At 44.1% G+C, this 26,503-nt stretch overlaps 1 protein-coding gene across 12 annotated transcripts in view; it reads right to left on the reverse strand.

Annotated features, from left to right (window-relative positions):
- Positions 1 to 26,503, reverse strand: part of AGBL4 (AGBL carboxypeptidase 4) — a 1,406,556-nt gene that overhangs the window by 100,117 nt on the left and 1,279,936 nt on the right. For all 12 annotated transcript variants that reach the window (XM_077779716.1, XM_077779717.1, XM_077779714.1 and 9 more), the window contains one exon: positions 11,266 to 11,377. In XM_077779716.1, the coding sequence (XP_077635842.1) occupies positions 11,266 to 11,377 (112 nt within the window). The remainder of the gene's footprint in view (positions 1 to 11,265; positions 11,378 to 26,503) is intronic.

Here is a 26,503-nt window from a genome sequence, read left to right on the forward strand (position 1 = left end):
CACTTTGAGCCTCAGTTTTCTCACCTGAGAAACAGGGATAATAATGCCCATTTCATATGGTGGTTGGATTAGATGAGACAATGCCTAGCACTTAATGTTCAATAAATATCAGCTCCTTCCCCCTTTCCTACTCCCACCCCCACCTCCACCCCAGGGTCCTGAAAAGCTGTCTTTGTTTGCCCCCACTCCAGAAAATCCAGTCACATGGCAAAGATGTCTATTAAAGAACATGCCTTAGTGGTTAGAGGATTTTTTTAAGGTTATAGCTTGGAGCTAAACTCCAGCAGAAAGAAACTATCCATTAGTGACTGGGAGCCTGAGTAAGTCAACTTTTCTGACTGCTGAGTGTGTGCTGGTCATGCCAGGAGTTTAAAGAAAAGCTTTAGCCTTGACAGGCCCTGTAGACATGGCCAGAGAGAGGCCATTTCTGTCAAGTAGACTTAGCTGCCAATCAGGGTCCAAACTCCACCTTCCACCCTGGTCCAGAGCCTCAGCCTCTGAAACCAGCTCCAGGCCACATCCAGGGTCTGGAATGGCCCAGGAGGGTTTCTGAGGATCACATTTCCTGGTATTGACTTTGGAACCATCCTTGCTGTTGTCATCCCTTAGGGATTATATACACATGCGCACATACCCAAACCCTAGGAATAAGGGAAATCCTCTTGCCCTCTGAAGGTTAAACTGTAAAATTCACCCAGAATGGATTAGAACAAACAAAGGAAGCCCTAAGAGAGAAAGGCTCCCACCCCTGGAACTGAGGTTACTGTCACACAGTTAAAGGTATTAGCTCAAGCTGAAGAAAAGGCTCAGAGATGGAAGCTGGGGAGTGGTCAGAGAAGCCGAGATGAAGGTGAGGGCTTGCTCCCTTTTAAGACCTACTTGCAATGCTGTTTCAATAACCAGAGCTATAGCTATTTTTTAAATACTACAATTTATAGATGGTGATCATATTCTTAAATGAACATCAAATTATGAAATTAACATTGAAATATCAGCTACTGTACACTACTAGAGTTGAATTTATAATAGGAACGAATGCTAACATTTATCAGGTGCTTATAATTTACCGGCTTTAGAAAATACCACACTACGTGCAGTGTCATTTTCAATCCTTATAACACCTCTGTGAAGAGATGCTACTAACCCAGTTCACAGATCGGGCCACAGAGTCTGAGAGAGGTGAGATGGTAGGTACAGCCAGTGCTAGGTGCTAGAGGCTGCTGACTGCACAGTCCTAGCTCTAAGTCCCTAGGACACTAAAGTGTCTGACTCCAGTCTTCCCGCTGACAGGGCCAAGTGCTTAAGGCCAAGTGCTTAGCTGAATGAGACCAAAGTGGGAAGAAAGGGTACAACCTGAGGTTTGTTCTGGGGCAGTGAGGTCACTGTTATGCTTACCAAGAGGGTAAAGAGTTGGCAGACTTCCAGGATGTTAGGAGCCTGGATGCGGGTGCCTCCAGGATAGGAGTTGTGAGCCGAGGGTCATAGGGAAACAATGGATAGATAGATGGTTGCATGGAAAGACAGACAGAAGGATGGCTAGTCAGAAGACAGACACATAGATAGGTTTCAACTGCCCCCAGTTTCCTTCTGTAATGTGGGCTGGGCTGGCTTCCTCAGGCTCTAATCCTAGGGATTGACCCAGCACCAAGTAGCTGCCTCTGAGGGGGTTTTATTTTATTTTATTTTATTTTATTTTATTTTATTTTATAAAATGAGGTCCCTCCTCTGCTGTGTGGGGCCAGCTTCCCCTTTCTTCCATACATTTTTTTCCCGATTTTAAAGTTAAAATATACTTGCGGAAAATTGCTGGGAAATATACAAAAGCAGAGAGGAAGGAAATAACCTAGTACCAAGAAATACCACTGTTAACATCTACTGTGAAGTAGATTCCTTTGTGTATGTTTTAAACCTAGTTGTTATATGTCTTAACACATAATATATGTGCAATTTTGTCTTCTGATTCTTTTCATTTAAAATTATAGCATAAGCATTTTTATTATATTGTAAATTCTTCATAAACATCCATTATATGAATGTATTGTGATTCACTTAATCAGTTTCCCACTGTTAGGCATTTAGATTTTTTTCTTGGTTTATAAATAATAATTCTATGGACTTTTTTTTTTGCATAAATCGTTATTCACACTTTAAATTATTTTAGTCTAGGTTTGTAGTACTACAATTGCCGACTCAAGGCCACAAACAGAACAATGTATTTTAAACCCCAGAAAGTCATAGTAACATTTTTTCCCCCTCTCCCTTTCAAATTCCATGTCCTTTCTACTCCCTAATAGAGAGCTTTCTGGATTTTAGGATAAAGTCCAAGTTCCCTGGGTTCTATGACTGGCCTCTGCCCACCCCCTCTCCTCACCTCCCACCCCTTCTCCATACACTCCCCCAGTCCAGCACACCAAATTCCTTAGAAGTCTCTGAGTCTAGTCACGTGATACATGTATGCTCACACTCGCAGTTCCCTCCGCCTGTAACTGCTCCCCAGTCTGTTAAAACAACTCCTAGTTTATCTTCAAAACTCACTTCAGAGGTCACCTTCCCCAGCAAGCCTTGCTTGACCCCAAGTCCAGTGGTGATGACCTGCTCCTCCTACGTGGCACCCACACCCCTGCCTGTCATAGCGCTCTCAACACCCCGGCCTGCAGTCCTGGGTTTACTGAGTCAGAAGCTCTAGACCAGGGATTTGAGAAGTTTCTCTGGCAGTGGAATCCTTTATTCAAACACGTTTGTCATAAACTGATAAAGATTAACATCTGTTGAGCATATCTGTCTCTGGCAAAGTGCCTTCGCAAGTCACAGGAGTCACTTCTATTAATCCTCACAACAACCTCTTGCAAAGGAGGAATCAGATGCTTGCAAAGGTAAGGGACCTGCACAAGACAGCAAAGTTGTAGAATGTTGAAATGAGATTTAAACCCCAGGCCTGAACCTGGGCCTTATTAACAAAATTCTGCCACTTGGGTTAAAATGGAGAGGAGCTACCCATGGGAGCCCCAGACTCTTGCAATTTTTCTGACAACAGTTTGAAAACTACTCTCTATTCTGGATCATCAGTTCCTCAAGGGAAGTGACTATTTCCTATTTGTCTTTGTCTTTCAGTATACAGTGCCTGGGCTCTGAAAATGTTTATTGGATGGAGAAATGAACAACCTTTTTCTTTTGAAGATTATAGGGAAGTTACTCTTTTATCTATATACTTTACTATCCTTGGAGTGAGAGCAAGAATATGAACCTGGAATGACTTGCTGAGTGGGAGAGCATGAAAGCCCATTGGCCAGAAGGGCTGTGGCTAGCCTCTGCCTACCCCCTCTCCTCACCTCCCACTCCTTCTCCATACGCTTGGAGCACAAGGGCTTGTTCCGTGCTGACAAGACTTCTTACGGCCAGACCCTGGGACCAGTACGGGGCCTGGGAGGTGGGCATTAGAACTTCTGGAAGATAGGGGCAATTTCTTGATGAAAGGTTAAACAGTTCAGTTCTTGCTGGAAGCAGTGATTAGTCTGGTCCCTTTCATCAGAATTCAGCTCTCTCCACCACAGTAAATAATGGACTAATTAGGCATCTGGCTTACTTGATTTCCCATGGCTAAGGCCAATTTCTGAAATGCAATATGCTATTTGATGTACCAGCATGAATTCTTCCTGGGCTTGAGAGCCTCCCAACAGCAACAGCCAAAAATAACTCTCCAAGAAGTTCCTTATACATTGAACACAAAACATCTTGTATGTGACTTGTACTTGGTTATAGGAGGGTCAGGCTGAGAGTCTAAGGCAGGAACAGGCTGTGTGCTGATCCTAACCTGCTCAAACCAGGGGCCAGGAGGGGAGGAGTTTGCTGGGGAGTGAGAAATGGATGGGATAGGTTACTGGGAACTCCTGGAAGAGATAACCTGGAGGTATACTGGACTAAAAGCATAAGTGAAAAGAGATTATTCTGAGACTATCCATAGAGACACCTTTTCAACTCACTGTGGCTAGATAATTGGATGGCCATGAGATAGGGAAAATGGGGAAGAAAGTTTGTTCTAATTTAGAAATCAGGGTAAGTTGAACAGATATTGGTAGCAGATCCTACATGGAGATCCTACATGGCTAGATTCTAACATTCTAGAATTTCTGAATTTGATTAAAAAAAAAAATCCCACACATGGGAGTTCTTAGTGACAAGGGATCAGCAGGGGCAAAAACTGAAGAAGATGAGTCAATAGAAATGCAGTACAGTGAGAGAGAAGTGCAGGGGTTTCAAAGTCGAGGGTGCCATGGATTTCCCTGGAATGCTTTAGTGCTATAGTGCTGGGAAACCATGTGTCAGATGAGGTGGCTAACAAGATTTCCCCAAATATTCATCAAGGGCCTACTAAGGGTGGGTCCCTGCCAGGTAACTGAGGTATAAGCTGAAAAAGACAGAACTTCTGTCCTTGAGAAGCTCAGTCTAAAGGAGGCAGGAAAACCACTGCTAGAAGACAGGATGTGTGCTTTAACAAGGCGTGCACCCAGTGCTGTGGGATGCATATAGAAATCCTAACTACTCTCTGGAGAGACTGCATTTTAATCAGTGGCTGAAGAGAGTCTCATTGAGCTACCAGTGAGTGGCCAGCCCTGCCCAGGGCAGCAGGGAGGTAAAGGCAGACCCTTGGCTCTGAAGGGATTTGCAATTTGGCTGAGAAACTGGAATCCAGAGGAAGTCAGAGGAGGTGCTACAATGGAACCAAGCCTACAGAATATACTCCCTGTATGCTTATGGAATAAACCAGTAGATCAAAGAAGCAAAGTCTGATGATAGAAGAACAAAGCAATGAAAAGCTTCATGGGCCAAAGGGTTCAGGGAAATCTTAGAGGAGGTGGGCCTGAAAGTACGTTCTGAGGATTAAGTGGGATTTGGAGGTGTCTCAGGGCCTTCTGGTCTGGTGACCCAGTGTAACCTCAGTGCATGCTAAAAGCAGACCTCATGGGCCACTTACTGCTATTTTACCTAGGTGGGGAGACTGCCTGGCTGTGTGTTTGTATGTTCTTTGTGTGAATGAATGCCAGTTCTGTGTGTGTTAAATGCCCATGCCACTGGCTGCTCTATTTGTCATGCAGATGTGTTATAACTTATTTATTTATTCAACAGAAAGAGAGCAGCTTATCTTGAGGACTACAGGAGGCAAGTGAGGAAAAACCCCCAGCCCTGTGTTGCTCTATTTTACAAACTGCTCCATGTTGTTATGGCAGCTAATTTTCCTTAAATGATTTAAGGAAACAGATCTGTCCAAGAGCTACAGCCAAGTTGTTATAGCAACACAGGCCGTTCTCTTCCAGGAAAAGGGGGGAATCCCCCCAGAGCATAGAAGCCCCTCACAAAAGCAACCCTTGGGTTCTTGAGGGACTCAGGGGGCAAAAGAAAGGGTGGGAGTGGACCCATTCCCCTCCCACTGTCAGTTCCTAAGAGGTCTTCTCAGCAGCTGTGGTCGCCACTCTCCCATTCAGATCTCATTGTCCTTCACCTGGACAACTGCAATAAGCACCAAACGGGCCTCTCTCCTTTCATTTCGTCTCATCTCCTTTGATCCACTCTCCACACTGCAGCTTTCGTTAAGTTTCTAAAGCATATGTCATTCAACATAATATTCTCTCTGGTGCCATGTTCTCTGCTACATGCTAGATATGCATGAGGCATGTGTTTGAATGGCACTCGAGGAACATTGGCCTTTATTCCACAAGTAATGGGGAGTCATTGAAAAGTCTTAATTGGGGGGGGAGAGACTCAGTTGGATTTAAATTTTAGAATGACTCAAGTTTCTTTTTTTTTTTTCACAAATAGTTTATTGTCAAATTAGTTTCCACATAACACTCAGTGCTCATCCCCACAAGTGTCCTCCTCCATGCCCATCCCCCCCTCCCCCCAACATCCATCAGTCCTCAGTTTTTGTCAGCATTCAAGANGAATGACTCAAGTTTCTAAATTGGGGGACTGAATGGATGGAAATACTATTCATTGATCTCTTTCTCCCTTGCTCAAAGGTTTTTGATGGCTCTCCATTGACTACACTGATTCTCAAGATTGAGAGAGGGTGTGTGCTGGAATAACCCTAACAAATGGCGTTTTGTTCCATAGCCTTGATTTTTTATTTTACAGTAATGATATTTAATTCAATAAAAAAATCAATGCAAAAAAGGGTCTAGACTTGGATTTTAATGAGAAGAGAACACTGGGCCATAGGAAGAAGCCAAGTTCCTTCGCTCCGTGTTCAAACTCATCCCTGAGCTTCTTCCCATCTGCCTCTTACACTGCCCTCTTGAACTTCCTGTCATAAATCCTACACACCAGCCCCAGCAGCTGAGGCCTCTCTCACCTCCATTCTACTGCTCAGCTTTCCCTAGAATGCTCTCTCCCCTTTCCCTGTAACTTCCCTCATCCCTAAACTACAACAGCTATTTCTAGAGGCCCAGTCCAAAATCCTTCATAAAACTACCTTGGATTCTCCCCCCCCCCAATACACACACACATTGGATGAATCTCTCCCAACCCCGTATTTCCAAAGCATTGCATTTTCTCTACTACAGCACACCTTCCTGGTTGCCTTGGATTTAAATTGTTCTTAAGAGTCTGGACTTTCCATCGGATTACGAGTTCTTCCTGGCCTGAGATCCTGCCCCATTGATCTTTATGACCCCAGAGGTTACAGAGGGTCTTGTCCATGGTTACATTGAGAAATGTGCATTTCATTCAATTAACTGAAATTTTAATTTATTTATTTTTTAATTTTTAATGTTTATTTTTTATAGACAGACAGTGTGAGTGGGAGAGGAACAGAGAGAGACACACACACACACACACAGAATCTGAAGCAGGCTACAGGCTCTGAGCTGTTGGCACAGAGCCCAACATGGGGATTGAACCCATGAACTGTGAGAAGGTGACCTGGGGTGAAGTCAGATGCTTAATGGATTGAGCCACCATTAACTGAGGTGCCCCAATTAACTGAGCATTTTAAAGCAATACCTGCTTTTTTGTTTATCTTTGCCAAACACTTCCCTGGGTGTACCTCTCAGGTAGATTGTTAGGTTCTAGTAGCTGGATGGTTTTCGGAAGCCCTTCCAAAAATGGGCTTAACTGTTTTAAGATTGTAACTGGAGATAGGTGAGAGAGGAGGGCCCTGTGTGTGCTCCCACATGCAAGTGGTGCTGGTTGTGTGGCTAATGGTGTGTGTGCCAGGATAAAGCCAAACTTCCATGGGTAGGGGGTGAGCTCTCGCCTGAAAGGTGATGTCATTTCTGGGGCTAATTACCTGGGGAAGATAGAGCATTGAGACCTAACTTGAGAATAGAAAGGAGAACCCTGGATGTAGCAGAGATGGAATGGGCACTGAAGGTAATGATGTCCAAGAGCAGCTCCTGAACAAGATGTGTTTGGACAGTGGGAAGACAGAAACCCAAGGATCTGAGAGAGCTATTGGTGGCCAGAAAAGGCTAAGTTCAAGGGTGGGTGGAATGCAGTGGGCACTAAGGCCAGGAATGGAGCATATTAGTGAAGGTGACCAGGAGCCTGTGTCATGGGAACCAGCGCAGGTAATGCAATCTCAGGTTCTACCCCTGAAAGTTTAGGACAATCTCAGTGGGTTGCAGAGACACCTAGGAGAGCCTTTATGTCCATACTCCAGAGTCTTAAGTAAAAGGGGACCCGGATGGTGTCCGCAGCATCTGGGACACTCTGAGGGGGAGGTGAGATTGAGGAGAGGTACGTGGTCCAGTTGCTTCTTTTCATCAGAGAAATCATATTAAAACCAACTCACAATGGCTCTGGTTTACTTTGTCATTTGCTCAATGTTTATACTGAGTGTCTGCCAGAGCTGGAGCCCTGCTGGGCAGTGACGACTCTGAGATGAATCAGCCAGACCCTGCCTAAGGGACCATCCATCACGACTGGTAGACAAAGGCCACACTGTCCACAGGGAGCTGTCCCAGGAGTGGGGGATAAAACACTTTATATCTAAGAATCAGTACAGTCCTCTGGGTGAAACACTCCATAGTCAAGAGAATCACTTAATTTCCAAGGCCCATAGAGGAGGGGAAAGGACTTAGTGAGCAAAGGGCTAGGAAAGCAGCCTTTGAAGTAAATGCCACACAGCACAGCAGGCTCCTGTTGCCAGGTGGGGACACAGAAGTGCTCGTGCCTGAGACTCACAGTGTAGGTTGGACATATCACTTTTGCTCAACTTCAAAGTCAGCATGTCTAAAGCTTGTGCCCAGGCTCTCTGCCCCTCCTGAGTTCCCATCTCAGGAAGGGCACCACCTCCACTGTGCTGTCTAGGCCAAACAATAGATGTCATGCAAGACTCCTTCCTGTTCCATCAGCTGGGCACTAAGCTGCCCATGTCTCCCTCCATAATGCCTCTCCAACCTTATAGCGCAGGCTCTACTGGTCTCTAGCCTTTAGATTGGCACTCTCCAAATCCACCCCCTTATAGACACCAGAGGGCTCTTTCTGAAATGCAAACTTGATCCTGTCATTTCCTGGCTTAAAATACTTCCATGCTCCCCATTCCCATGAGGATAAAGTCCAAATTGCACCTTGTATCATAATCCCCTCTGCCCCTCTGCCTCCCCCTAGTACCAGCCACACTGAATGACTTGGCAGTCTCCTGACGGTGCCTCCCTCTCAAGGCAGATGCACAGATGTCTCCTTTGCCTGGAAAGCCTTCCCTGCCCTGGGAATCTTTCACGCATCAGCTCAGGTGTGGCCTCCTGGGTTGGGTTCCTTCCATCAGCTCCCAAAGCCCCTGTGCCTTCCTCCACAAATGCACCTGGAATAACTGCCTGTAAATACCTGTCTCCACCAGGCTGTGAACTCTTTCAGGGAGGACAGCAGCTCTGATTATTCCCGGCATCCACCCCAGAGCCTGAAAGGGTTTGGTGAGGAACGAGAATGCTCACAGACATAGTCCCTGCCCACCAGGGAGGGCCTGCTGATCCTCTGCTTGCTGATTCTGTTAAGCAGAAGGCCGTTGGGATGGAGGAGTGAGGCTGTGAGCATTTAGAAACGAGGCCAGAAGCTGTCCTGGAAGTTCATATAGCGCTGGGTTGAGTGATTATGATGATGTGTGCAACATTGAAGGTCAGAAGTAGAAAGCATTTAAGGCTATTAGGGCAGATGCCTTTGGGTACTGCACTGTCTGCAACTGGACACAATGACTCAAAGTCAAATGTGATTTCGAATCGAATCCAAATAATGTTTGTTGAGGACTGCTACACACCATGTGCTGTGACAGGTGCTTTCACATAGCTTTTAAGTAGAGAGACAGTATAATTTATCATCTAAACTGGGACATTTCTAAGAGTGAAAGGGGGCACTGTTAATACTCTAGGACAACAGGTATAATGGGAACTGCCCCAGGCAAGCCAAAACTTATAACCATGTTACCCATAGGTCACACACTCTGGGTGCTTTTTTCTCCCCCCATAACTCCACACACAATTTTTAAATCTGTATTTACCAGTATTTACTTATTTAATGTCTATTTCCCCACAAATTGCAAGGGTTAGGGTTTTGTTCACTACTAGAAAGAGCCTCAATGCCTAGTATATAGAAACTACTTGATAAATAATTGTGGAAAGAAGGAAGGCAAGACTGGAGTAAAAGCCTGGGCAGGGAGAGAGGGGGTGGAAAAGAGAGAAGAGGTGGAAGGAGCTGGGATCCTTGATTCCCATGTAAGTGCTCCTGTCCTTGCTTAGGGCTTAAAGGAATGGACTGCCAGTAAGAACACAGCTTATGAAATGAGCTCAGGATTCAAGTGCGTTTATTAAGATCCAGCCAGCTCATGAGCAATCTATTCATGGCACAGAGAGTGTCTAAATATCTGTCACTCATTCTTGTCTGATCCACGTTCTATAGCATGGACGAGTGCCCAGTTGTTTGTGAGCAAATCAATGACTTGCAATCAATGATAGCAAAGGGAGGCTGAAGCCTCTTTTCTTTAGCAAAACTAACCCCCTTCCCTTTGGTTCCTCCTCCATGCCCTACCTCTCTCCTCAGGGATTCATCTAAAATACTACTTTGCTCAATGGCTCCCACCTTATCACTGTCTCATGTCTTTTTTTTTTTTTTTTTTAATGCCTCATAGTCCTCTCAGTGAATAATTGTTTTTATATCTATAAACCATATTAAAGTTGGCATAACAGGATTTGCCATATTTAATTCAATTCAATTCAACCAATAGATATTGAATATCTGTAATCAGCCACATCAGAAAAAAATATAGGAGCTATGGAAGTCAAGGGATCATGAAATCATAGTCATCAAAGTTAGAAGAGACTCAATTGCTATCTCACTAACAGTGTTTTCCAGTTGAATCTCCTCTATGTGCCATTTTGGCAGTGTCATTTAGCATCAAGGTGAACACTTTTAGTAACGCAAAGTTCACAGCTCCTACACACACTCTGTCTCAGGCAGCTCTAAGTGTTAAAAACTTCTATTTCTCTACAGGCCTTACCTCTACCCTTGGCCTCCACCCAGAAGACGTCTGTCCTGTCCTCTCTGATAGCTCTTCAGAGATAGAATGACTATGGTCTGCCTCCTTTCTCTAACCTATGAAACCCCAATGTCCTCTCCTATTTCTTAAAAGTCTTACCCCTATTATCAAACTCAATATGTATACCCATTGTTCTCCTTCTTTCTGGAATAGCAGACCCTCTTCTCTGGGAACAAATTCACCACCACCACCATCACCACAGCCCCTAAGTCTAACCATGTGGTTCCAGTGAGGCTGTCCTGTCTTACATATGTTTGCTTTTGGATCCAGAGTTGACTTGCCCAGTGGTGACATGTCCTCCCAGCTAGGCCAGTCATGGTCCTTTTGGAACTGGAACTAGAAAATGAGAGTGAATCACTCTCCAGTGGTGGGAGGCACTATATGTTATGCTTGGCACCTGTCTCCTACAGGTAGAGGAGGGTGTCTACAGTATTCTGGGACTCATGTAATAAATTCTCAAGTTGTATGTCTTTTGATTATAGCCAAAGAGCCATGACAAATGTGAATCTGCTTTAATATATTTCCTTTATCCCATGAAACCTCCTGAATCCACCTGAACCCAATATTTGTGGGGAGTAGGGGAAGGTACTCATTTAGAGACGAGACCAGCAGTCCTAATACCCACCCTGGTTTGACCCTGCACTCCTGGTTTGTAGCTCCAAGTGGACATCCCCAATACAACGTTGCCCTTTCCCAGATTAAGCCATAAAACCAACAGGTGTTGAATGGGTTTGGTTACTCACTGGGTCATTGTACATCTGGATGATGAGCTGTTTCACTCCATGCAGGGTAGGGTGGGCCCACGGAGAGGGATCCAGCCAGTGACGGTTCAGGTCAAACCCCATCAGAGAGCACCTGAGTAGTACCCAAAGTCAGAGTCAGTATGAACAGGACAAGCCAAGCTTCTCATTTACCACCACCACCACCACCACCAACAACAAAACAAAACCCAAAAACAAAACAAAACAAAACCAGTTAGGTGTAGGAACAGTCATTATGTCACTTATCTAGCATTTATTTTTTGCCAGAGACAGTTCTAAGCATTTTACGTGTATTAATTCATTCAATGCTTTCAACAACCCTATGAAGTCATTACAATCATAAATCCCACTTTATATAAGAAGAAGCTGAGTCACAGAGAAGTTCAGATATTTCTGTGGACAAGCCTGACTTCAGTATCCACTCTCGGAGACCGCAGACCCATGAACATCTGTTACACAGGGCAGTAGAAAGAAATGTTCAAGCTGAAGTCACTAGTGTTTCTATTATTCCTTTCTGTCTTCTACCCAGAGGTAATCCATTGTCCCTACTTTCAAAATTCATTTAGAATCCAAAACCTTTTTATCACCTCCACTTGACCTATCACCTTGAGCTTGGACCGAGGTCCCAAGTATTGTAATAATCTCTTACCTGGTCTTATTTCCATCCTGACATCCTCCTAGCCCACCTCTCACCCCACCTTCCCCTCACATCCCCATTTTCCACACATCCAGGATATCCTCTAAAACATAATTCAAATTATGTCCCTTTTCTCAAATGGTCCCTGTTCGATGCAGAGTAAACCCCCACACGCTACAAGTCTCCATGTGGCCCTTCCCTGCCAACCTCTGACTTTAGCTCCTACTACCATCCCTCTCGCTTCCTCTACGCCAGATGCTGGAACCCTCATTGTTTCTCCAACATACCAGGTACATCCTGCCTCAGGGCTTTCTTTTACAGGCTGTCCCTCTGCCTGGAATACTCTCCCTCCGGATATCTTAATGACTCATTCTTACTTATTTCAAATCTGTGCTCAAATGTCACCGGCTCAGGGGAGGCTATCCTGACTACCTTCTCCATACTCTCCCTTGAGCACATTAAAGAACCTCACGAGGAGAAGTGCAGTCATGACTTCTGGTTCTCCTCCCTTCCCTCTTCCTCCTTTTCTCACTTCAGATCTACTCAAAGCTCTGCTTACACTTGGGAAGAGATGTCATCTCCAGGTCTCTGTCCCCATGCCGCCATCTGCCAGGCCTTCACACACTCTCGGTACTCTCCACGCCAACCCAGGCTGAGGTACAAGTTCCTGGAACTCTGTGCCTATTCACAATTCTAATTACCACTTTTCTTCTCTCTGGTCTATCCCCTTCTAATTCCCAGATTGTCTCCCAGACATTCTGTCTTGCTTTCCTGATCAAGATTCATCTATGGGTCTTCATCACCTACAGGATAAGAGTCTGCTCTTGGCAGATTTTTAACCAGATTCAAAACTAATGGGTGTCCTTCTTTTTGTCTTCTGGGCCCCAATTGTCCTCTTTTTTCTCCTCGACCCCTCTGATTCGCTATTTTACACCCCTATCGTATCCTCCAAGTTCCTCTCTTTCCTGAAGCAATATAGTTTAACCCTCTCTTAATTTATTAAATTTCTATCCCCATATGTCACCCTACTCAGAAAAATAAAGGACTGTACTGGGAATCTACCTCTTCTTCAAGATGGGTGGGGTGAGGATGGGGGGTAAATAATAATAATTTCCCCTTGTTGCTTAAAATAAGCATTGTGGGAACCCTGTAGGAGAATAACTAATGTGTCATGGGGCACATGGGGAAAGGAGTCATTGAGGAGAAGTCATTTGAGTTGAGTCTGGATATTTATCTTGCTAGATAAATAGAATATTTATATTTAAATCTTATCCTATAAGTAGGATATTTATCTTGCTGGATGAATAGGATTTTTCCAGGTGTTGGGGTAAAAGAAAATGTAGAATCAAAGAAAGGAACTGTGAATCTACCTAGGATATGGGGGGAATGGTGGACAGTTTGGTTTGGTTGAGTCATAGAGTATGTAGTAAGGAGGTGGTATTGGTAAAGCTGTGAAGGAAGGTGGAGGTGAAATGTAAAGGGCTTTGAATGCCTGGCAGAGTTTTATTTTTTTGTCTTTGCGTTGCTGGGTTTAGATCAACCCAGTGCTGATGTCAGCTTTTTACTGCTTGCAGAGTGAGAACAGAGAGAGCCCTACATCTAGGTTACAACAGCATCACCATCACAATCAAGCAAACAGAATCAGCAGAACATTTGCTGACATTACTTTGGTCTCAAGAACTAAATATTTTTTACCAAATACAAAATGCATAATTTAAGTTAATGTTATGAGGGTGGTGCTATTAATATTCCCATTTTGCAGATGTGGAAACTGAAGCACAGAGAGGTTACAAACAAAGTGCTTCAGAAAAGAGGTGATATCAGGATTGGTTCACAAGCAGACTGCATTCCTGGTCTTCAAGAACATAGGCTAACAGGAGAAAGAAGCTACGCTCAAGGCTTATGTCCATTTATAACTCAGGACAATATTGTGAGGATTAAATGAGATAAACACATGTAATGAACGTAATTTAGCATGGGCTCTGCCATATGATAGCAACTTAAAAATATTATGTTGCTTTATTGAACTTTTTATTATTGCTTTATTTTTACTATTTTTGTTTTTTAATGTTTATTTTTGAGAGATCAAGAGAGACAGGGCATGACTGGGAGAGGGGCAGAAGTGGGGAGGGGCTGCACAGAATCCAAAGCAGAACTGTGAGATCATGACCGGAGCCAAAGTCAGACACTCAGCTGACTGAACCACCCAGATGACTCTGTTATTGTTTTGTGCTACATCTTATAGGAGTGATATAGACCAATAAGTTTACAGTGCACAGGGGCGTGGGGTGAGCAGCAGACAGCAGTGGTCAGGGATAACCCCCTATCTTTTCCTTCAGTCTGGGAATCAGGCAGATCTGACTTCATGTCCATATTTCTAATGTAGTAGGCATTTGCCCACTTTCTTTGGATAATGCCCAGCATCTAACTCTATGATTAGATGGGACAGGGTTGGGAAGAGTATGCTTCTCTTATCGTTACAGATGATGAGACTATGATGGTGCCTTTTTTCCACCACAGAGGACCATATGAGCCACATGCTCCCTCTTTGTGATCTGCCAGCCAGAATAGCAACAGGAAACCAGGCTCAGGCAACAGCCACTTTCCCCCAGGATTTAAATTTGGACTAGGTGATGTAGGCTGAAAGTCAGGTGTACAGCAGTGCTACTATGGAACATAGGTAGATTATTTTTGCCAACAGCCAATTTTCTGCCTTCCAGAATTACTGTATTAATTGTTTGTTTTCCAAATGTTACCTTTCCTATAAATTCTCTTTTTGCTTAAGTGGCTGAAATCAGTCCTTGTTTCTTTAACAGAAAGCATCCTTAACCATATAGCTCTGGAGCCTAATTTATAGAAAACTCCAGCAGGCCCCTATATTGTTCACTTCCTGTGGCTGGTCACCAAGCAGATGGAACCATTGGTCTGGGTGCTATGCTCCCACAGCTCTTCCAGCTTCCACTGAGTAAAAATTTGGAATAGAACATTATTTTTGCTAATAGGACTTAATCACAAATGACTGTTCCCTGGAGAAGATTAGCTTACTTACCTCTCCTCTGCCTCCAAATAAGAATGCCCTAAGCAAGGTTTTAGGCAACTCACCAGCTTGCTCCATTACACTTCTATGACCTGGTACTCACCACCTCCCCAGGTAGCTTATCTCATTCTGCGACAGTTCTGCTAGAAAAATCTTCCTTCTCTTTAGCTGAAATTTGTCTCCCAGTGACTTCCTCTACTAGTCTTAGCCTTCCCTCCTAGAGTCACAAGGAACTGTAAGGCTGTGTTGTGAAGACCAGGAGATTTGGAAGCCACAGTTGGGTTTAAGCTTTGGTTGTACTCTTTACTAGCTATGCAATCTTTGTAACATTTTTTTTCAAAGCCCCTTTGTGCTTCTGTTTTATCACATGTGTATTAAGGAAAATAACCTTGACTTCCTGGATTGTGAACATGAACTAATAATGGCCCAGCAGAATCCTCAGAACAGACTGAATATTGAATAAATTATAGCCAGTAATGACATTGGCAGTGGTGGGGATTGTGGTATTGTTGAAACTGTCTAAACCTAAATGTTACTTCTTCCAGGAAGGCTTGCTGACTTACTCTCTGCAAATGTAGGATAGGTAGTTTTCTTCTACTCCTATGGAATCCATTGCTCCCCCTCCCATCCTTATCAGATTGGCTATAGCAAAAGATATAGTAATTAATTGAGTCTGTCTTCTTCACTGGATCGTGAAGTCTTTAAGGGTGAGGATGATGTCTCATTTATGTTTGTATTCTTATACCTGACAAAGAGTCTAGACTATGGGAGACATTGAAGAAGTAGTTGTTGAATGAACATTTCATGATTTCCCAAGAATTTCCCAATCTCCTGTGATACAGTTCTCATAACCATCCAGGCACACAGGTGGATTCCATTTTTCAAGTGGGAGCACTAAAGTCCAGAGAAGGTAAGCTATTCCTTGAAGGTCACCTAACTGGTATTCCACAAGGTCCAGGCTAGAATCAGGGTGAATTAGCCCAAATTGGTCTTCCCATTTGGCCCTGATGCTTCCAGGAAGCCTCTTTCATTAAAAAAAAAAAAAAAAAGTGAGATTCAAAACTTAAAAGAAAGAGTTATAGACAAAGATCCTGAAAGGTCAACATCTTCATCTGGCCTGCTGATGAAAATAAAGTGTGGCTGGTGACTCAAAGGCATCTCAATTCTCAAAGAATCCTAGAGCTTTGTAGAATCTAAAGCACTTGTGAAACTCTTCAGAGAGTAGGACCTGTGCTGGGTAGTTTTTGATCTCATTTTTAAAGAACACTTCTCATGGCAATAGTCTATCAGCAAGTGGGCATTTACTAAAGAAAACACTTTAGTAAAGATGCAGGAGCCCTGCCTGGCTGAGGGCCAGGAAGACAGGCCTTGCCCCTAATGTCTATCTATATCAAATTGAGAAAGTCACTTCCCCTCCCTTAGATCCATGCTCTTCTTTGTAAAACAAGGAGGTTGTATTTCACTCAGGGAGGTCTCTACCAGCTGTCTCATATGGGTTTTTTTTTTTTTTTGGCTTAAGTTTTTTAAATTCCAATTAGTTTAAATATAGTATTATATTACTTTCAGAGATACAATACAATGATTCAACAATTCTATATATCACCATATGCTCATCACAATAATTGCACTCCTTAATCCCCATCATCTATTTAACCCATCCCTCCGCTCCCACCCCCTCTGGTAATCATCTGTTTACTCTGTATAGTTAAGAGTCTGTTTCCTGGTTTCTCTCTCTTCTTTTGCTCATCGTTTTGTTTCTTAAATTTTACATATAAGTGAAATCATATGGTATTTGTCTTTCTTTGATTAACTTATTTTGCTTAGCCTTATAATCTTTAGCTCCATCCATGTCATTGCAAACGGCAAGGTTTCATTGTTTTTATAGATGAATAATATTCCACTGTGTATGTATACACATCTTCTTTATACATCCATCCATTGATGGACACGTGGGCTGTTTCCATATCTTGGCTATCATAAATAATGCTGCTATAAATCTCATTATATGATTTTTAAAGCATCAATAATTGGGCGTTATCTCTGAAGTTAGGGACTTGGAAGAAGCACACATTTCTGATAAAGCTTAAATATAAAGAAAACAAAATATTCTAGGAAAAGAATTGATACAGTTTTAAAAAGAAACACCAAATAATCAACAGTTGCCAATATCTTAACATCAACTGTATGCATTTTTCAACATTCAAGATTTACATGGGACCCTACCTTTGCCTCTAGGAGTTCCTAAGTAGCTCTGAACTTTGAAGAAGGGATGGGAATTTGCCAAAAGTCAAGTCCTGAGAGAGCATTCTGGCATGTGCAAAGTCAGGGAAGTGAGAATGGTTGGAAATTATACATATTTCTAACAGGCAACTAGTGTATTATGCTTCTGTCCTTAACTAGCCTATAAGCACCAGGAGGGCAGGGGTGATTCAGCTCTTTCTCTTCAGTGGTTTCAGGACCCAAACCATCTGCCTCAAGACAAGGGAATGAACAAGGTGACCTCCAGATGTCCAGCTCTTACATTATGATTGCCAATTTAGAGTCACTGAGTGTGAAATCCTGGGTCTCTGTCTTCTTGGTGCTCTTCTATTCTGTTGTTTATTTTTAAGACAAAATTTCTGCATGAGCTCCAAGTCAGGACCTATACTCTGACATAAATGGGGCTCTTTACGGTGCCAATGAGACACAATATTTGACATGGGATCATTCTAGAAAATCCAGGGATGCCTGTGTGACTCAGTCTGTTAGGTGTCCTACTTTGGCTCAGGTCATGATCTCGTGGTTCATGAATTCGAGCCCCACATTGGGTTCTGTGCTGACAGCCCAGAGCTTGGAGCCTGCTTCAGATTCTGTGTTTCCCTCTCTCTCTCTCTGCCCTTCCCTATTCATCCTGTCTCTCTCTCTCTTTCTTTTAAAAATAAATAAACATTAAAAATTTTTAAAAATCCAAATTTATGGAAGTCAAATTTATATGTAACCACATAATATATGCTTCCATTCTCTTGAGTTGGAGATACTCTTGACTAGATTTGTTTTTTTACTCTTGATTATCCTTTGTTTCTTCTTCCAAACTGTGAGCCCAATGAGGGCAAGGACTATGTCTTGTTATCTTGCCCACCCCCACTCCAACTTATCTACTATAGACCCAGGTCCAGAGAAGTTTCATTGTATCTATTGAATGAATGAGCAAATGAATGAATATATGAACAAATACCCTGAAGATATGCAAACAAAGTTTAGGTATTACTTAAAGACATATTTTGAAAAGCATTTAAGCATCTGTTATATGCTAGACACTTTCACAATAATCAATTATGGTAGCCTCATTTTATAAATGAGTAAATAAAATCCAAGAGAGATTTTACCTTTAGAAGGTCTCTTGACAACTACTAGGATATAGATCTGGGGTTTGAACTGAGATCATATTGATGCCTGGATGGTCTACAGTGATTTTTTTGAGGTCCCACCAGTCATGGGAAAGGCTGTGTTATCTATGAAAGAGACCCCAAGCTACTCCTATCTGCTCTTCCTTTACTGGTCTCTTCATCCTCTGCCCATGGCAGAGATACAATGGTTCCAGAGAATATTATTCAAATGGAAAATAAATAGCTCCATCTCGTGAAGGGCATCCTGCTGATTCTAGTTGCATAATGGCAGCTAGAATGAGAGCAATGATTTTAATTACCCTCCTTACGATTTCCTTTTCATCTCCTCTAAAGGATAGAGAACAAGACAGCTTGGTGGCCCCAGATCAATCTCATCTAAGCACTGTGAGGCTGTATGCTCCTGGAAGGGTGGCACTGACAGGCAGAGATGTATGAGGCACACATGCAATTGTCCCTCAAATGCAGCAGTTTTTCAGCATTACCAATGAGCTAGATTGGATTAAGTATATTTGCACCAAAAGCAAAATAAATATTGCTTTATTTAATGCCACTAAAAGGTTGGGATTCAATTGCCCTTGGCCTGAGGCACCTTCCAGTTCTATTGATTGGCCAGTGTCAGAATGCCAGACAATCTGTCATCAACAGCTTCTGCAAAATGCTTAGCAGGTGGAGTGGGCTCTGCTGTGGTGGAGATGGAGGATAGCGGGCAGTGTCTTTTGTCCCAAACACAAAGGATAATTATAACATATCCCACTGGCGATCACCACCACTAGGATATTTAAAGCATTTCCCTCACATTCCCTCTTAGACTATCACAACAAGGATGTGGCCCGGGCTATAAAGGTAAAGTGGAGGATGGATAAGAACATAGGTTCCAAGTCATAGGACTTGGGTTTGTGTCCCAGATCTACCACTGAGTAGTTTTGTGACCCTGGACAAACTCATCTGTTTTGCTCAAAGACCTGAAAGCACCAGGAGGGCAAGAATTGAACCTATTTCATTTGCCATTGAGTCTTTCATGCTAGCACAGTGTCAGATACACAGCCACCCCTCCATTAAACCGTATAAATTGAGGCTCAGAAAGTATAAGTAATTTGTCTGTAGTCCAGCAAGGACAAGTGATAGAGGAAAGGTTTGAACCCAGTCTACCACCTCTAAAGCCTTTGTTCTTAGCCATCACTCTAGTCTCTACTTTTTTTTTAATGTTTGTCTATTTTGAGAGAGAGAGCATGCAAGAGGGGGAGGGGAAGAAAGACAGGGAGATAGAGAATCCCAAGCAGCTTCTGCACTGTCAACACTGAGACCAACACAGGACTCCGTCTCAGGAACTGTGAGATCATGACCTGAGCCGAAATCAAGAGTTGGACACTTAACTGGCTGAGCCACCCAGGTGCGCCTCACTCTATTCTCTCTCGCCAGTCCTGGGAGTAAGATCAGCGCCCAAGTGAGGGGACTCATGTGAGGTGAGGGGTGGATGCAACACCCTTCATTTTTAAATGGGGAAACTGAATTTCAAATGGCAGCTAACGTGAAAATTACCTTTATGCAAATTGACAAGAGGTTCCCCCCTCAAGCTGGCAAACAGGTGCCCCTCTGAGTGGGTAAAGTACGCTTGGTCCGGCTAGACGTGTGGTTGGGAGCAGTCACAGCTGGTCTTGGCACATTACCAGGAGCCTTTAGGCACTGAACAAACTGCATGTACATGTGAGGTGGCCCAGAACATTCCCAAGGTTCATAGCAGAGTTAGGAGGTAGGACTTCCTTTACTATGTTGCAAGATCTTTACCCCATAATGGTGGCCTTTTTGACAAGGTGGTGGGATCAGGAAAGGGAATACTCAGATCACACCTGGAAAAGGGATCATCTTTAACCTTAAAATTCCTGTGCCCTTTCTCCCAGAACTTATTACTAGTGGACAAGGAGAAGCTTTGTTGCAGTGTCCTCTCCCTTCCCGTGGAGAACATGTGCCCTGGGAATTCAGCCTCCTCCCTCCAGTCTCCTGCTTGGCAGCAATACCAGGCTTGATGGGATTTCCACATTGTGACTTAAAACAATTCTGGGGTGCCTGGGTGGCTCAGTTGGTTAAGTGCCCAACTCTTGGTTTTGCTCAGGTCATGATCTCCTGGTTCATGAGTTTGAGCCTCGTGTCGGGTTGTGTGCTGACAGTGCAGAGCCTGTTTTGGATCCTCTCTCTCCCTCTCTCTGCCCTTCCCCTGTTCCTGTGTGCACTCTCTCTCTCTCTCAAAATAAATAAACTTAACAAAATTATTTAACAAAACAAAACAATTCTGAGAGCCAGTCACCGATTGGAAGGACCCAAGATTTCATAAAACCCGATCCCTACATTTCAAACACAAGGAAACAGAGGCCAAGGTCACATTGCTGTGTAAGGATAGAGCTGGAAGTTCATTCCAGAACCAATAGATTATTTTTCTCTACATAAGTACACGGAGAGGAGTAAAAAGAACCATTTAACAAGGCCCAACAGGGAACATTTTCTAAAGGAGTGCACGGGGGCTCCTAGGGCTAGGAATCATCTCTTTCAGCTTCTTAAGTGAGAAAGGGCAAAGGAAACGCAAAAGAGAGGAAAAAGTCCTTCAGTCCTTCACAAGCCTCAAGCTGGGGTTAGATCCCTGTCCACCTGGTCTGATCCTGAAAAGTGGCTTAGTTTGCAGTGTGGACTCTGGAGCCATACTGTCTGGATAAGACCCAGCAACATATTAGCTTCGGCCATATAGTAGCTGTGTGGCCCTTCTGTAGCTCAGCCCTCATCTGCAAAATGTTCATCTTGCTACCTAAGAGGGTTGTTATGAGGATTAAACGAGATCAGCCATGGAAAATGTTGGAGACACTGCCGGGTTTGAGATGAGTGCCACACATATGTTAACTGGTCCTATAGTTTGATCTTGGTATGACTGCCGGAGACCTCCACAAATGGGTCCCCACTTATTGCTCCAACTTCTTCAACCATGTCTCTAATCTGTATACCCCACAAGGCTCACACCTTTTACATCCTATGAACTAACTGCAAGAAGGTGCCCCTTCCTGTGGGCTGATGCAATTCCTCCAAGTCACAAGGCTGATCAGGCCTAGGCTTCATGCCAGCCTCCACCTGCCCTCTTAGCTGATGCCTTTGTTTGGTGCGTGAATCTACACTGTGGTCTGCAGCTGTGACCATGCGCACCAGCCACGTCAGACCACCTGGCATTCCCCAAGGCTTTCTGCTCACTCCAGGCTCAGGCAGTAAGGCAGAGGCTAGGCGTTTGGGCTCCAAGGCAGCTCCTGGTTTTAGCCCCAACAGGGACTCCTGGTCTCCAGCAATAAGGAGAATGGCTTCCTCTCCATTTCTTTGTTTCCACTCCCTCAAGGAAGGTGATGAAACTTATCTGATTGGTCCCCTTGAGAAAAGGCCTGGCTTGCTGGGATCAGTGACCCTGCTGGGAAGGACCATTCTAGCCTCCTCTCTGCCACATGGTATGCCTTCTGAGAGGCATCTCACCTTTTGCTTGGCTTGGGGCTAGTGGCGAAGTTGAACTTTGGGATGAGGTCAAAGGAGGCCAATTTTAGCCACGGAGATAAACTATGCCTTCCAAATCCTGACTTTACCAGTCATAAAGCTTTGTTTTGACCCCTATCTTTCTGATCCCTCTATCACCTTCTAATTGGTAGAAGTAGGGAGAGAGCAGGAGCAGGAGTATGATGAGATCCATCTTCGGTGGAAATAATACATGAAAACACTTAGAACAGGGCCTGGTAGCCTGTATAAGTTCAGTTAATGCTTGTTTTGTTATCGACACTATTGTTATCTAACATGATTATTTCTCTATTTTAGAACCTGTTGGCAATCTCTCCCCCTGGCTAACTCCCCCTCATCCTTCAAGGCAATCCTCACCAACACCTCCTCCTTGAGGGTGAGCACAGGGTGAAGCCCACCTCAGCCCCCCAGTGCTTAGTACAAAGTGTGTGCTGTGTCAACATCTGAGGGAAAGAAGGGACGGGGGGAAGGAGGGAGGAACAGAAAGAAAGAAGAAGGGGAAGAAATGATGGAGTTGAAAGGCTTCTTAAGCAGAGGCAGAGTGCCAGCAAAGGCACCGGTGTGAGCAAGAGCAGGCCAGTGTAGGACCCTGCAAAGGGCCCAGGAAGGTGAGGGGAGCTGATGGAGGGGGTTAGCACAAGAGCCAGGTGGCCAGTGGGAGGTGAACCTGAGAAGGATCTTCCTGGATGCTGCATGCCTTGAACACCAGGCTACAGGGTTTAGCTTCCTTCTAATGGCCAACAAGGAGCCATAGGAGGATTTTACATAGACAACTAACACTGTGCGAGCAGTGGTTTAAGAACTAAGACTAGAAATGACAAAGTTGTTGATTCTATCGTTTTGCTCCTCCAGGACCCCAGCCACTCATCCTGGGTTACTGTCTCCTCAGAGGCCTGCCTTTGCCATACAATCAATTATTAAAATCAACTTGCTATCAACTCTAACTTTGAAATGCTATTCAGCTGCTTGCAGGGACAGAGATGGGGGGCTGACTCCACAGACATCTAGCCATCTGGCCTTTTCTGTGGAACCTGGCTGGGAAGCTCATTTGAATAATTGGTTTTGGCGGTGTGCACTTGTGGGTTAGACACCTGATTACACTGCCAGCCCCAGTGTCCTTTCAACCTCCTTAAAAACATCGGTCAGGTTACATAAAGCAGGAGAGACTTTCTGGGAGGCAAGGCTCTGTCTGGCCCCTGTTGTCACTTGCACTTCATTTTGACTAAGTATGGGGCTCACTCACTGTGTGACCTTGAGCAAGTTACTTAGCCTCTCTGTGGCTTGGTCTCTTCTTTCTTCAAAGAGAGAGAGTGACTCCTACCCTGTTTTTGTCATAGGCTTCTTATAAGGCTCTAAGAAAAGGTGATGGAGTTGTAATTTAGCAGAAATGCAAGTGGAGAGATGTAGGTTAAGGAGAGCTCAATGTCAGGAAGCAATGTGCATGTGAGCTAGATCAGGAGAAGTACGTCCCCAGAATGCCAGGAAGTAGTGTGCGTGTGGACTGTAGCAGTAATACACCTGCAGAATTAGGCTTGTGATGGTCCCTTCCTGCTCCTCCTCCACTAGCTAGCTCTATGGACTTAGGGGACTTTCCTAATCCATCTATGCCTCAGTTTCCTCATCTGTAAAATGAGCATAATGACAGAGTCATCGGAGAATTAAATGAAACACTGCATGCAAAATGCCTGGAATAGTGGCAGGCCCAGGAGGTCCAACAGAGGTGGGGTGTTCATCGCCACCACCATCATCATCTTTGTCATCATCGTAACTCTTCAGCTTGGACACTAGGCCACAAAGATGGACAACAAACATCCGGGACATGTTCAGAGGACAGCAGGAGCGATGGGGAGAGGAGTGGGTTTCAGATTACGTAGGAAAAGTCACATGGCTTTGGGGAGTGTCCAGCCTGGAGAACAGGAGTTGGCGGTTGGTTGGAGTGGACAGTGGGGAGATGTGTGGACACACAGTCTTCAGATAGCTGGAGGGCAGCCATGTAGAAGGTGGACTAAAACAGAATAATCCTTCAGGGGTGAAGCAAAAGGGATGGGTTGGCAGGTTTAGCATGAATCCAAACCTTCTGTAACAGTCCAAGCTGGCAGCTTGATGATGCTTTGGAAGCGAGGGAACCACACCCAAGCCTGGAGGTGGATGAGAAAAGGGAGACCCGGCTGTCACTCAGGGACACTGCTGAGGTGGAGCACTGGACTAGAAGTCTCAGCTCTCAGCCCACTCCAAGGCTGATGGTGCCATGACAGAGCCACCAAATGGGAGGAGTGTGGCTGCGATGGAGAGGGAGGCAGAGTGAGAAGGGGCTGGCAGACCTCTTGGTGAAGCGGTCCTTGCAATGGACCTTTGGTTTCCATTTCTAGCTATGAAAAGTGCACAGTTTTTATGTTGTCAAAGAACAAATAGAATATTCAAGTGCACTTTACATTTTACACAGCTAATTCTGCGTTCTATCCTATTTTGGGAAGTTTAAAATGTTTCCTCCTTTGGATGTTGAAGTAGGCAAGGTCAGCAAGTTATGATGTCTGTGTGTGTATACGTTTGTACCTTGGAAGTTCCTTGCCTGGTATCACCCTCTGCCATGCTTAATGATGTTTTGCTGTGCAAATCTCTTTTACTGTCTGTGTCTGTCGAATCCCTATATATCTTGCTTCCTTCAAAAAACCTCCCTCATCACTGGCAGTCAGAGGGAAGCAGTGCTAAGTTCAGGACACGAGGTAGCAGAGATGAAATCCGTAGTGGGCTAGGGAGGGACTTCCTGGGTTCATAAACCTGCTCTGACCCTTCCTGCTGAGACACCTGGGGCAAGTTCCTGGCTGTCTCTGTGCCTCAGCTTCCTTCTATATTTGAAATGGGGCAAAAGAAAGAGACTCATAAATACAGAGAACAAATCGGTGGTTGCCAGGAGTAGAGGATGGGCAAAATAGGTGAAGGGGATATTGAGGGTAGCAACATTCCCAATTTAAATAAGTAAGTCCTGGAGATAAAGGTACAGCATAGGGAATATAGTCAATAATTTATAATAACGTCGGTGACCGATGCTAATGTTGGCTTATTGTAGTGAGCACCGAGTAACGTATGCAATTGTCAAATCACCATGCTGTACACCATTGTGTATCAACTGCACTTAATATGAATCCTTAAAAATGTTATTTTGAAATTACGTTTTCATTGGAATTGTGTAAAAATCTTTCTCCCCTAGTCTTTGACTGCTTTGAAAAAAATTTCCTTGTGCATTAACTTTAGATGTCCTTTAGTTTTTTTTGTTTTTTTTTTGGTTTTCTAATAAGTTATTCAAGATTTTCTTATGGATTTCAATGGTTCCTCATATATTGCCTGAATATTTCCCTACTGTGTTCTTTAGTTCTAGTATAATATGTTTATAATGTAAAAAAATTTTAATTCGAAAAACATGGGCTCTATCACTACCTCCATCACAGGGCTGTTGCGAGGGTTAAATGAGATGCTATATCTAATGTACAGTTACTAGGCACTTAGACATTAGCTCTGTTATCTAGGTCTCTGTGGCATCACACACATGCCCCTCTAATATAAACACAGGGATTCTTACTGGCAAAGGCTGCCTCTGATTTCCATCTGTTTCCCTAAGGCCCAGCACAGGGCCTGACGCTCAGCAGGCCCTCAATAAGCCTTAGTTAAATTGGATTTCCTGCACTGAATCATCCTTTGTTACGTGAGATCACCAGGGCCAGGAGACATACTGTGGTGTGGGGCCACAGATGGGCGAAGCATCCATTTCCACCATGGGGTCTGCAGTGCCGTGCTTTAAAGCACGTTACCACCTGGAGGGGTCTGTTGCTCTCCCCCACCTCCACGCTCCCCAGAAGCACTGAGGTTTTCTGAAGATGAGAAATTTCACAGCATCCTGCTATCTTTTGGGTAACTGTGTATTTTATGATGACTAATAGGCAATTACTATGGTAATATTGCAATTCAGCATGTGTGAGGTTTGGGAAATGAGAAATTATGGGTAACTACTTTGGACTCATTTCTATGGTAACAGAAAGTAATTGTCATTAAATACCAGTTATACTGAGGCTGTACCTGGTAATTATAGATTTTTATGCCCAGAAACATAAATAAAACCAATAAATTTATTCAAAGGTCTATGACTGTTTACTTATACGTGGCTCTATGGAATACACAATGACAAGCACCTAATTAAGAAACGCAAACCCAACACAGAGTTTCATATTGTCATATGGAGATGGAGAGTCTGTTTTTCAAATGCAAGGCAACTCGTGCATTACACATGCTCCAAAGACATCAATAGCAGTGGGGAAAAGGAGGGGGTGGGGCCTTCTCTGCAAAGGGAGTGATGGGGGGAGGGGGCGGCAGAGACTGTGCACAAATGTTGCAAGGGGTGTGGGTAGCCACATCTAATGCAGGACATTGAGAATTGGCAACCCAGCGACTTGACTGGTGACTGATTCAGCCCATCACCCCCTACCCCAGTGGCCTTCTGACGGGGAGATGCCTTGCAGCTTCTTAGCTTTGTACTACCTGAAGTTACAAGATCCATCCCTTAAGACCTCTAGGCCCCAGATCTCCCAGAACCCTTCGAAGATGCTCACATGGCATCGGTAGTGGGACCATTCT

This window comes from Crocuta crocuta, unplaced genomic scaffold (genome assembly GCF_008692635.1).
Source record: "Crocuta crocuta isolate KB4526 unplaced genomic scaffold, BGI_CrCroc_1.0 scaffold168, whole genome shotgun sequence".
Classification (NCBI taxonomy): Eukaryota; Metazoa; Chordata; class Mammalia; order Carnivora; family Hyaenidae; genus Crocuta; species Crocuta crocuta.